The following is a 13,342-nucleotide window of genomic DNA, read 5'->3' as shown; positions in this document are numbered from 1 at the left end:
TATTTTTTTTCTCAGGATGAGTTTCTTACAACTTTAAATGGTAATCCAGTTGTGTTATTTTTACCTGCTGGTAGAGTACTGTGACTGCAAGGAAGCCGAGGCTGTTTATTTTCAGCTCTGGTTATTTTCCTGCTTCTGGAAATGCCTGGGTACTCTCTGTACTCTCCGACCTTTAGTCTGTACAGCTGTCATCCAGCCTTGTGACTGGACAGCGTGCACAGAATAGAATATAGGGGAAAAGGAATTAAACTAGAAATTTCAGCATGAAAATATTATATACCACTGCAAACTACTTAGCTTTTGTAAATGAAGTGTACATCAGAAGTTTATGCAGTTCAAAAAATTAAAAGCTTTTTAAATATATTTAGGGTGGAGTAAGGTTTAGATTCTTTTATTTTTGGGCAGTTTATGAGCTTGTAATGGAGCACAGAACAGGCAAAGCCAAGCTGACAATCACTACCCACCCATCCAGTGCTCATTGTGTCACTGCTTTGTGTATAAATCAGCAGCTAGAAGTAAAGGTTATATGGAATGGAGAGCTATTGCAGTTCTGTTTAATCTGCTCCATCAGCTGCAATAAAGGAGGATGTTCAAAATCTGATATTTCTAACATGTATATCATAGAAAAGTTACTTCAAGTAATATCCTCCTGTCAGCAAGTTCCCAAAGTTAGACAGAGAGCACTGAACAATGCAGTACAAAGTGCAGACCGTCCCTCTCTCAGCTGCTGAGCAGGGCATACAGGAGGAAAATATAGCAAGAGATTCAGGTATTTAGGATACCTTAGGACTTGTTTTATCTAATCCAATTCTGTAGCGGCAGCTTTGACATTCATTTATGCGGATTCCATCATTTCTCAGCACCAAGAAACTTCCACATCTGTTGTTGTGACAGCCGGTTACATATTGTACTCCTCTCATCCTAACTAGGAAAGAAGAAAAGCAAGCCAACACACAACCTCATCAGTAATATTGTATTCTTATATCCTGCATCTTATACAAATCTTTAAAATTCAGTAAAACACAATATAAAGTGAGAGAAAAAAAAAAAAAAGAAAGCAGTCGTCTATTTCACAAGTGGCTCTGTTCCGTGGGACACAAAACAATATAAAAAGTAAAACAGAAAATATGGCATTCGCAGAGATTCCATGGTTAACATTCAGAGCAAAAATTAATACTATTTATTCATCAAGTCACAAGACGAACACATGATTCTCAAACGTCAGTGCAAATAATAACGAGGGAGGGGAAAAAAAAAGCGGCAAACCAATATGGCTGATTTGTAGATGCACGGGAATTTAAAGTTATTATAGAACATAAATACAGAGCGGAGAATGAACCCAGCAGTGCACAACTACCCTCAACATTGCAAAAATATTACTCAACATGCAGGACCTGGCAATGACTTAGCTACAAGTGTGTTACACACAGTGGGTCTGATTTATTAAAGCTCTGGAAGGCTGGAGAGAATTACGCTTTCATTAGTGAAGCTGGGTGATCCAGCAAACCTAGAATGGAATTCATCAAAGTAATTTGCTAGCAAATGTTTTGAGTCTTGGACCAAATCTATTACAGGTTTGCTGGATCACCCATCTTCATTGATGAAAGTGAATCCGCTCCAGCCTTGGAGAGCTTTAATAAATCGGGCAGAAAGGGTTATTGTGTGCAAGAGGTATTAAGGCAAAGCCTTGATTATATGAGGTTTTATTATCAGTCAGAGAATAGAAGACAGATTGTGAGATTTTGGCCAAGTACAAGAAGAAACAGACAATCTGCTTGTTAACCTGCTCCAAGTATTAATAGAATTCTTACAAGAAATTTGGGACTAATATCATCATCTACTGATCTTTGAGAATTGGTTAGCAGAGTGTAGGCCACACAAAGCCCAGTATATGGAGTGATGGGCATATGGTGAAAGGTTTCTGATTGGATATCACTTTAGGTCAGTGTTTCTTCACCTTTTTAACATGGGGGGACCCTTGAAATAACCATCAGGTATAAGAGAACCCTCCTATAATGACTAAATCCACAGCTCACAGTACATTAGCATGTTGATCAGTGGGAAGAATTCCACTTACATTGCTGGCTATTGGGAAGAATGTCACCCTTACAGATAAGCCAAAAACATCATTGGTGTCAGTTAAATAAAGAGGCACAAACTGCACATTGCTCAAGGAACCCCCAGCAACCTCTGAAGGAACCCAGGGCATTCACTTTATGATTTCTGTGTTCATGGCACCAGGTCCAGGCACCCTGACATACAAGATCTGCATTTCCATCAATCAGACCTACAGTTACTATTCTTGTATTTGGACTTTGTTATCTACCCACAATGCAACTCAACATTGAGAAATAACCATCAGGCTGCGGATGTCTCAGAAATGATCTGTTCTATATGTAGCAATGTTTCCCATAAAGCCAAACAAAACTACTCCCTGACCCACCGCTGTGAAATCATGCATGACGTATTCACCACACCAAGCTTGACAATTACGAACATGCAAAGTATAAAAACAAATAAAGCAAATAATAGAAAATGGCTTGCTAGGTTTTTGACAAACAAGTCTCAGGGGGCTCTGCGGTGAAGCAGGCGCTGATGTTGATGCTGGTTTCACAATAAGGCCTTCTAAACACAGCTTGGTTCATTCTCAGGTGGATTTGGCTGTATTCACAGCAGAACAAAGCAACTCCATCATCAAAACTGGAGCTACCTATAGTGCAAATTAACAATCCCTGAACCCTTTTATTACAATGACTTTCAGCATCAAACTTAAAAAAAGAGGGGATTCAATAAACTCTACATTGCATTGCCAGCATGCATAACTTTGCAGAGGGATGATGGCTATTTGGATTCATTTACCTATTTTCCAATCTATTGGCCCATTTCTACTTGTTGGGAATCATTTTCTCAGGTATAATACCCTACTGCTTGAAGTGCTACATGCAGCATGATGCAAAGGATTGTACTGACCATCCTGTATATAAATGGGGAAAGCATTGCAAAGTTGTCTCTGGACCCCTTTAGCTGGGCGCACCACCCAGCACTTTTCAGCAACCACCTGTCTGTTTTTTGGTGGTTACTGAAAAGTTGCGTCACAATACAAAGGCAACCACATGCCTACAACTACTTCCCACCCAGCTTAAAAAAAATTCTAAGAGTAATACTGCATTGCTTATGCAAAAGTTTCTAAGATGTCACATTCTCTGCTTAGCATGAGGAAAGCATAACCCAACTGTAAAAGTGCCCATCAGTGGTATAATGCACTAAAAGAATGGTTAACAGGCCTGGACTGTAATATTTGGCACAATGTAATGCTGATGGATCACATTAAGCAAAGAGATGATGTTGTATGACAGCTGGAGGGTTCTCATGGGTGCAACACAAAGTATATGTATCAGTTTTCTCTCCAGCTAGGTGCACCACCTGGCATTTTTCAATAGCCACACGGCTGTCATCAGGGAACTGCACTGGAGGAATTAATACACCACAATGATTTCATTATTATTATTAAAAAGACAGTAAAATGCATACTAAGGGCCTCGGTATTAAAAAGTATTGGTGGGCGGTAGAAAGCAGCCAGTCGTCCATTTTATCCAACGCGTTTCACCGCATGGCTTTCTCAGGGGAGGGTAGAGCATGAATTGAAAAAGTTCTGAGTGGTGGGGGTTTACTTAGAGAACCTACCAGGTTCAGTTTATGGAGTAGTAGAGTATCCCAGTTGTTCGTTTAGGAGAACAACCTTAAATAAAAGGATCCTGATAATTGGGTTTTTCTAATACTAATAATTATGAAATGCTAAAGCTAGGGAGAATGGCAGAAGTCTCTGTTGGAGCGCCACACCTGAACCTGTTAGGATCTCTAAAAGATCTCTAAGTAAACCCTCACCACCAGATTTTTTTCCAATTCTGTCTCTACCCTCCTTGGAGGAAGCCATACGCAAAACGCGTATATAGAGCTTTGTCTAGCTTAGGATGTTAAAACTCTACGTTTCTTAGGTAAAAAAAAAAAATTTAAGTTGCCATGTAAAATATTAGTCACAAATTAAAAAATGTGCAGCTAAAGTCTTGTAAAGAATTAAAAAAGTCAGTATTTGCGCTTTAAAGTGAACCTATGATCTGCCAATGAGCTAAACTGTGAAGAGGTACTGTAGGGAGGGTTCAGAATCTATCCGGTTCTTTCTCTGATCAATGTTTATTTTATGTTTTCATCGAAGATAGACTCAGTTACAGCAAACAATAAATCCAGTTATATATTTGATAAATTATTGGATTGGTAAATAGCACCAGTACCTAAAAATTTCCTGATATCTACATTCTGTAGTCCTTTGTACAGAACCAGTAACGGAAGGGGCAAAGATCTGAGCCAGTTCGGCTGTACTAAGACTACTGGGAAAATGTTTATACAAGGGAAACAAATAAAAATGACTCAATCAGAATTCATCTGACCAATCACAGCATAGGGTGGCTCATGGAGCCAGATGCATTGCCTAATTTGCAAGCCAAAAGGCGGACACTGCTGCGTTCTATTACCTTTAGATTCTGGGATCCCCAACTTCAGACCTTTACAACCCAATACTCCCAGGTATAAGTTGTAGCTACACATCTGCTCCCTCTTCCCACAATGCAGTGCTCAGTGCCCAGACAACCTATTGCGGGCCCATGCATTGTCCTGTAATGAGGGTTGTACCACCTACCATGAATCCGTATTTTTATAACAATTTGCAGGTAGGCTACAATAGGAGATCATTAAAAGGACAGAGAAGTCTAAAGGTAGCAGTGTTTGCTTGAGATTGTTCCCAGCTAATATAAAAGATTACTTTGGTTTTTATATACGCAAGCAGATCAAAAGCCAGTGATTACTCCCTGAATGATGAAACATCTCCTTCATTCTCATCTTATTCATGCACATTGATGTATATACATTGACTTCATCAATGATCATGTACAATAAAATGCATACATATGAATACAGCCATTCATTGGTCATTCTGGCAATGCCCCTATCCCTGGATTTGCTAGGGATGGGTAGGTGCTTGCACGCCTTCGAGTGATGTGTAGGGGCCCACAGGACTTGCTGAACAGAACTAAAAGCCATTAAGCAGGTAGCAGATCATATTTTCGCATTTGCATACTATATGTAGCTGCTTGCCTGGAGCTTTACAAACTGCTTTAAATGCAGCTTTTAGGCAGATCGGCCTTATATGACATTCTTGACTTCTGGGGTGTGGAGCTGTGACACATCGGCTGCTTGTGATACTTAATATGCCCCCATTATTACAACAAAACCAATATTAAAAACACATACACATGGGTGATGCTTTCCTCTTTTCCTAAACTACAGATACCCATTACTCAGATCTAATGAGCTGAACTCCTTTGTGATCTCCATATTTCAGTTTCTAATTTCTGAAAGAAAAAGGCCAACAAGGAGAAAGCAGATCACAGTGATGCTAACGGATTGCTGGAACTGGGAATTCACAGATCTCAGCACCTGATGAATAGTCCCCTTGCTCTTGTGATACTTCTTAGTAATATAGAATAAGGCCATCATTACGTAGTGATGTTACAGTATCACAACATGCAGAAATAAACAAAATGTGATGACATGTTTAGGTGGTAAACATTTTACATAGATTTTAGTGCTTCATTACAGTGTCTTTCCCTTAGAATAGATTTCCACTATTATCATTCTACCACGTCTATTATTAAAATGATGCAAAATGGTGATCCTATGCTCAGTCATATTGGCACTCAGATAATGGAACAGAAATGTGTTCCCATATGCACCAGTAGGTGGCACTGCAGATAACTTCAGATCATTTTCAGACCAAACAGACAGGGAGCAGTATTGCTATACAAAACATGAATAACATGGAAGTCCCTATTTTGCAATTTTAAAGCAAATCAGTGCTTTATCCATTGAAGGAAAAACAATGGATTTAATGTCTGTCCCCCCAGCAGCATAAAAACCTTTCCTTTACAGTGTTCTCCACAGCTTTTTTTAGCTGGGCACACCACCCAGCACTTTTCAGTAACCACTCGGCCGTTTTTGGGTGGTTATTGAAGAGTACTGGGACTGCAGCCCACCTAAAATTTCTTCCCACCCAGCTTTAAAAAATTCTGAGTTGAACAATGCTTTACTATAGCATCACAGGCTAAAGAAAAGTGCAAGGGTATGTAAAAAAATGTTCACGGGTTACCTAAAGGAAGGGACAAGACCTTTCAGTGTTACCTGCAGCAAATGAAAACAGGTCTTCTTCCCTGCCAAACTGAGCTGCGTAAATCTCAAAATTGGGTGGAAATAAATTATTTGGCAGGTAAACATCCTATTTATTTTTAGCTTTATAAATAAATGCAGGGGTAAGCCATGAGGGGATCAATCACTAAAGAAATACCTGCACTGCCATGTTCAGTCCCAATATGTGAATAACAGATATTGAGCTGATTCTGGGTTACTAACCTAGAAAAGCATGCACTGCTGGCTTGCAGGCCTTTCACTTTTGAAATACAGAATTTGGGGAATCAACCAATTTGCCACCACAAAGTTGGGAACTGCAGCTGCCATCCTGCTTTGTACAGGCATTTTTCATAATGAAAAAAAGAAAATGGATGAATACATTTCAAGCTTTTCCTATGCTCATGAGATTCACATGCTTCTGGTTTTAGTGATTAAGAAGCTGCTGCCGGCCTAATGTGCCAACTTACAGAGTCACTGATGAAAACCACCGCTATGTAGCAGCCATGTGGTACAGAGAAGGGGTGGGGGTAAAGGTTTCACATTAGGTAATTTTAAGTAAACATGCTAAAAAAAAATAGGAGTGTAAATTTCAGACGCCAGAGATGGTCAGGCACTGAGCATTTTTAGAGGGAAGCCAATGGTGCCATCCTATATACACCAGCCCGGCTCAGCAGCAACACTAGCCACCGAGATCTCATTACAAATTGAGGTAAAGAAGTGTTAAAGAAGGCAGAGAAAGCTGGGGGTTTGTAAGCAATTGTAGCTTATATTTCATATATTAAATAAACACAAAAACAGCAATCACTGCCTGCACGTCATCTTCATACTAGCACACCCACACTGCTGCTTGTAAAGAATGCATTAGAGTTTAGAGGATATTGTGAACATCAGATTTCTACATTCCTTGGAGAAGGAAAACATTTTTTCAACCAAAACTATGTAACATTCTCAGTATATTCCCCGAGGATGCGAAATGTGTTGGGTTTGAGAACTTAGGAAGTATATACATAGAAATATTTCTATGTATAGACAACATACACCATCCACATGACATGTTAAATAAGAATGGGTCATCTATGATGAATGTAATGTGCTTTGATGAGCTATTTTTTGATTTCTGTTTTTGTGTTCACTTAATATATGAAATATAAGCTACAATTGCTGACAAACCTTCACTTTCTCTGCCTTCCTTATTATACGATTCTTTAAACTTTGGGGTCGGCAACCCTAAAACTAAAAGAAGGGTTGAATATTATTCTAATCCCAAAAAATCTCTCTGCAGTCTTTAAATGTGGGAAAGATCTTAAACAAAATGTACCCATCCGTCACCAGTGTTACCTAGAAGAAAATTCCAGGTAGTTCATAAGTGGGACTTATATAAGGGAATATATCTCTTATGAATAATATCTCCAGTATAAGGATTTTTAATTCGTTCGACGGGTTTTGCAGCACTTGGGCTGCTTCCTCAGGAATAAGTATTTTTGAGCAAGTCCAAATAGAATATATAAAATAGTATATTATAATATAGGATAGTTTAGACTTGCTCAATAATACTCATTCCTAAGGAAGCAGCCAAAGTTCTGCGAAATTCGTTGAATGGAGAAATTACTCCTGAGAGATAAATTAGGTTCCACAAAATATTTTTCTTCCATGTGCTTATCTTAGGGACGTGGCTTTTCTTCCTTCCTTTGAATACTTAGGGGCTTTTCCATTATTTCACATATTCACGAGTTTTACCTAATTATTACACCCCTCTCCCCCAATTTAGTGTATCATTGCTAAAACCTTTCACATAATAGGTTTGATGCAAATAAAAGGAACAATCGATTTAACCTCATAATCCGCTCTATTGACCCTGAATCCAGTTTCTCTCACAGACATAATTTAGGTGCCTCGGGCCCAGGCGTTCAGTAGTACGATGCATTGGGACAGGGAAAAAAATAAAACACATTAAAGTAGGACAACCAAACAAAAAACAAATGAAACTCTGTTCCAGCTTATGGTGCAAAATCATCATGCTTCAAGAGTCATTTAGACATCCAAAAGTCTCCCTGGGAGGATATACACTGCAGCCCGGTGTCATATTTTGTATAAAAAGCTTGGGATATAGTCGAACCTGAGCACTGGAAGAAGCTGTGTCCCCGATTCCCTTAGGTAATGCATTTTCAGGAGCTCCGAGAGGTATTCTACTATTCTAGCGTCCTCCTGAGACAAACCAAGCAGCTGGTGAAGGAAGGCAGCCCGGCGCTGTGCGATGGACTCCTCGCTTTCCTTTTCCTGGATCGGCAGGTGGACATGATGGCAGAAGGTGAAGAGGAAGGCTTTGGCGCTGAGTTGGGTCAGCATACTCTGTACATGCATGTAGTAGGTGCTGCCTTTACGGATTTGAGTGCGGTGATCGGCCAGCCTCTGCATGAGGGCTCCCCTATACACGGGGCAACGGAGAGTTTTGTTGTCTGCGTCCAGGATGCTGGCGTAGCGGCTGTAGCGGTTCAGAGAATGGAGGGTGTTGCAGCCGGATGAGGAGACCCCTCTACAAAAAGAAACAGACATGTAACTAAGATGAACCTGAAAAATTGTGATCTTATATAGAGGAATCTGGAAATGTTAATGAGCCTTAATCTCGCCTGAGAAAAGCAAAGCATTGCACTTCCTGATATGTGACTGTGTCTAGGCATTCCTGTTCTATATGATGCCACTACTGTGCTGCTCACTGTTCTCCTTGCTGAAATGGAAGCTGTACCTGAGGAAATGCATTGCAAAGATCTCCCTGCTACAGCAGAACCTCGGTAATCCGGCACCCACGGGGAATGGACAATTGTGGATAAGTGTAGTTTCCGGTTAACTGAGGCTACTCTGAATCTGAGGTTTCCCAGCCATTCAGAACTAGACTTGATTGAGGAGACTTGTCCCCATTCACCTCTAGTGCTGAATGTCTGAGAAAAGGGAAACCCTGATGATGCTTGAGCCGTCATCAGGGTTTCCCTTTTCTCAGCCAATCACGGAGTAGAGCAATCAGTTGAGCTCTGCTCTCCTGACAGCTCCGCTCTCTTAATTGCTCCTGCAGCCCTAGTGGAGCTGTGGTATGTGTTCTTGGATGCAGAACACATGCCACATCTCCGCTAGGGCTGCAGAAAGTAAGCTGTCAGGTGCTGGTTATCTGAGTTTTCCAGTTATCTGAGTTCCGGATAACCAGGGTTCTACTGTATTTTCATTCGATAGATTGGTTTCTTTAGGACTCATTGAGAGCATCTCTAACATGATGAAGCAGAGTTCTGCACCTCCACCAAGATGGCCACCTGCACAAGGAGACACAGTGAGCCTGATTTATTAAAGCTCTATAGTCTATATTTCATCATGGGAGAACCTGGGTGATCCAGCAAACCTAGAATGGATTTCTTACAAATCTTTTGCTTTTGTTTGTCAAAGGTTTTCAGTCCTGGACCAGATCTATTCCAAGTTTGCTGGATCACCCAGGTTCTCCCATGATAGTGTATCTTCTCCAGTTTTTGAGAGCTTTATTAAACCCCCTAGCGTTCTAATTCTGTCATTTTTTGATGCAAAAAGTGATCCTATTTTTTTTGCGTAGAAATTTTTGTTTATATTGTGGACCTGTAATTCTTAGGATTAACTTCCGGGTATAATTATTATATTAGAATCATAATTTATAAAATAATACATAATTATAAATCATTGGTATAAAAAATAATGAAATATTAGCCCAAAACAATGTAATTTATCCAAAAAAAAAAAAATTTTATCAAAAATTTCCTTCTGAAATTTTCCAAACAAGGGTGCAATATTATTGATAAATAATAATATAAATTATATGCAGATTTTAGAAAAAAAAAATTTACTTCAATTCAGGAAGTGATCAAAAAGTCATTAAAAGGTCAGATCAAGGTCAGGGCTAATAGCGTGCAAAATGTAAATCAGGGCACTGGGCAATGATGCTTGGTGTACTACAATGTGTATTTATACTTTTATTATATGTTTTGATGTGTTTTTACTTTAAAAAAAAAAATTTAAAAGCAGATTACATAGTAATCTGCTTTTAAATTTCCCGCCCCCAGAATCCATCACTCCACCGCATCATCCGGAAGATGTCACACATCTTGCCGTGTGATGCGGTGGGGATGTCCCCGCCCTACTTCATTCCCCTGCTCGCATCTCCCGGAGGCTGATCTCCGGGTGATGCGAGCAGGAGAGTGAGCAGCGGGGACATCATCCCCTACTCCCAGAGGGTGAGATCAGCCTCCGGGAGTAGGGGATGATGTCCCCGCTGCTCACTCTCCTGCTCGCATCACCCGGAGATCAGCCTCCGGGAGATGCGAGCAGGGAGCAGGCAGTAGATCCAGGGGCTGCTGCCAGCGGGAAATCTCCGCTGGCATCACCCTCTGGATTTACTATTGGTGATCGCATCTGCAGTTAGATGCGATACACCAAGCAGAAATCCTACATGGTGCATCGCACCTAACTGCAGATGCGTGCATCGGGGTGGTGGGGACCCGGGCGGTATTTAATTTGCTTTTAAATTTCCCTCCCAGCGCCACGCCCCCGACGGAGAAGCGCCCCGCCATTACAGCGGGATCGTGAGATCGCCGCTGGAGCGCGGGGATAAGGTAAGAGGGACCCCCAAAGGTACCCCGAGTGTGACTCGGGATTACCGCTTTTTGCAATTTTTTCGACCCCGAGTCACACTCGGGAATACCGCTAGGGGGGTTAAAGCAGGCTCACTGTGTCTCTTTGAGGAGGTGGCCATCTTGGTGGAGGAGCAGGGCTTTGCCTCGTCATGATGGAGATGCTCCCAATAAAGCAGTGTGTTACACTGGTAAGTCAGTAAAAGGGGAAAATATCAGCTGCAGGTAATTTACAGACCACACTGGTGAGAAGTTCTTAGCCTTCCGCTTGCCTTTTTGGGCACAAATATAGAATTCTGTATAGGTTCTGATTTAAGGAACATAATAGGACTTTGCTTTTCCATCTATTATCAGTCTGGAACCATCAACAGAACCACTGCACTGTCTAGAAAGTAAAAAATATAGAAAGATTTTTAGTTTCACCAATGCAATGCAAGTTCAAACTTGTGGAGAGTTGAAAAGGACACGGATGTGCACAAGCTCCTGACATCAGTGTTCTCCCCCAGCCCCTTTTATCCGGGTGCACCACCCAGCACTTTTCAGTAACCGCCCGGCTGTTTTTGGATGGCAATGCAGTTGGGTCATCATACAGAGGCTGCCACCAACCTACAGCTTCTTCCCACCCATCTTAAAAAATTCTGGGTAGAATACTGTGACACCATATATCTTGGCAGCAGTGATAGGAAAAACATTTTAAACTTGTACAAGTCCTAAGGAGTTGCAGTTTTTTATGAAGATATCTGGGTTATGCTCTGTGGCCATTTCCACAGTGCCAAGCCCTCCCTTACCTAACAGACCAGTTTTACTGCATTGCCAACTGCAGGCTGCGGTGTTACTGAGAAATAAAAATACTAAATGCCAACAGGGTAACAAGGTATGATAAGTCCTGATTAATGGAATTGTATCACATCATTGTACCTATATCTGGATCTTGCTATTTTCCAGCAGTTATTTTAGTAGTTAATTCTTTTTTACAGGTGTTAGGGAATGATGGGCACACTATGCCAGTTTAAGGCATACCTGGAGGATTTATAGTTACATGTCTACAAAGTTATTTGATATTTCTCATTGAATCATAACTGTAGTAAAGTTGTAACAGTGTTCTCCCCAGCCCCTTTTAGCTGGGCACACCACCTGGCACTTTTAAGGATGATGAGCTGAGGCAAGATACAGGGGCTGCCACCCGCCTACAGCTTCTTCTCACCTAGCTTGAAAAATTTTCTGGGTTGAACCTTGTATAGTATTAGTAAAGTTAAAACAGAACTAAACCCTCAATACTCACCTGCCCCAATTCCATCGTAAAGCGCCGCCACCTTCTTCCCTTTCTGAATACAATCATCAGTCATCCTGATTGGCTGGGCCGGGATGACGCAACTCCCACGCAGGTGCATGGGAGTTAATTAATTTCAATGCATAGGCAGCTTAGCTTTTATGAGTTTCCCAAAGCGATCAGGCAGGTAAAAAAAGATTGTTGGAGAGAGAACTTTGCTTTTCTGTAATAATGACTCTCCTGATTGTACAATTTTAAAAGTAGAACTTCAGTTACACGCTGTCCCTTCTGCAATAACATACTTTACCTGCCTGATTGCAATTTTTTACTTACACTCACCTGTCCCCATTCCACCATCAGTAACTTTCTTCTTTTTTTGAATCTGATTTTCAACCATCTTGATTGGCTGGGCCAGGATGATGTAACATGTGTGGGAGTTCATTGGTTTCCATGCACCCGCAGCTCGGCTTTTATGACCGCTTCCTGCAGTGATCAGGCAGGTAAAAAGGATTTTTGCAGAAGGGACATCGCCTGTCCCTTTCTGTAATACCCACCTGATCATGCATTTTCAAAAGTGGAGCTCAAGTTCCACTTTAAAGCAGAACTAAAGCATAAAAATAAATAACTGCGACCAAGCAGGTCTTTAATTGCGGAAGGAACAGATGAGTCCCTTCAGCAAAAAAAAAAAAAATAAATAAACTTACCTGCCCGATTTTAATTTTTTATTTACACTCACCTGTGGTCGCTCCATAGGGGGTGCCACCATCTTCATCCGGTCCTCTTCTAGGTGCAGAATCTTTTGCTTTCTGGATTGATCAGGCCAGGATGAGTTTATTCAGTCCTAGCAGCCCTTGGAGATGCTGGTATAGCAATTCAGTGTTCTCCCTGACTCCTTTAACCACCCGGCTGTTAAACCTGACCTTGGTTCGGGGTAAAAACACTTGCAAAAAGTGGTAAACCCGAACTTTTCTCAGGTGGGTAAACAAGCATTATATTGCAATCCGATTGTCATACATTGTATGACAATTGGATTACAACTGTAAGAATATACTTACCCGGTCCCCGCAGCTTCTCCGGACACATCCGTCCTCTTCAGTCTTCTCAAGGCGAGTGCAATGACGATCTCCGGGGTTTGCCAGTGACGTCGCTGCATGCGTCGGTGCGGGAGGCGGGAAATTCAAATAACTTTGTATTG

At 41.1% G+C, this 13,342-nt stretch overlaps 1 protein-coding gene across 1 annotated transcript in view; it reads right to left on the bottom strand.

Moving 5' to 3' along the window:
- Positions 1-959: 959 nt before the first annotated feature.
- SMCR8 (SMCR8-C9orf72 complex subunit) overlaps positions 960-13,342 on the bottom strand; it is a 19,204-nt gene continuing 6,821 nt past the window's right edge. The window contains exon 2 of the mRNA XM_072417451.1: positions 960-8,770. Within this exon, the coding sequence (XP_072273552.1) occupies positions 8,317-8,770 (454 nt within the window). The 3' untranslated portion in view covers positions 960-8,316. The remainder of the gene's footprint in view (positions 8,771-13,342) is intronic.

This window comes from Pyxicephalus adspersus, chromosome 7 (assembly GCF_032062135.1).
Source record: "Pyxicephalus adspersus chromosome 7, UCB_Pads_2.0, whole genome shotgun sequence".
NCBI classification, from domain to species: domain Eukaryota; kingdom Metazoa; phylum Chordata; class Amphibia; order Anura; family Pyxicephalidae; genus Pyxicephalus; species Pyxicephalus adspersus.
This window is presented reverse-complemented; position numbering and strand designations above follow the sequence as displayed.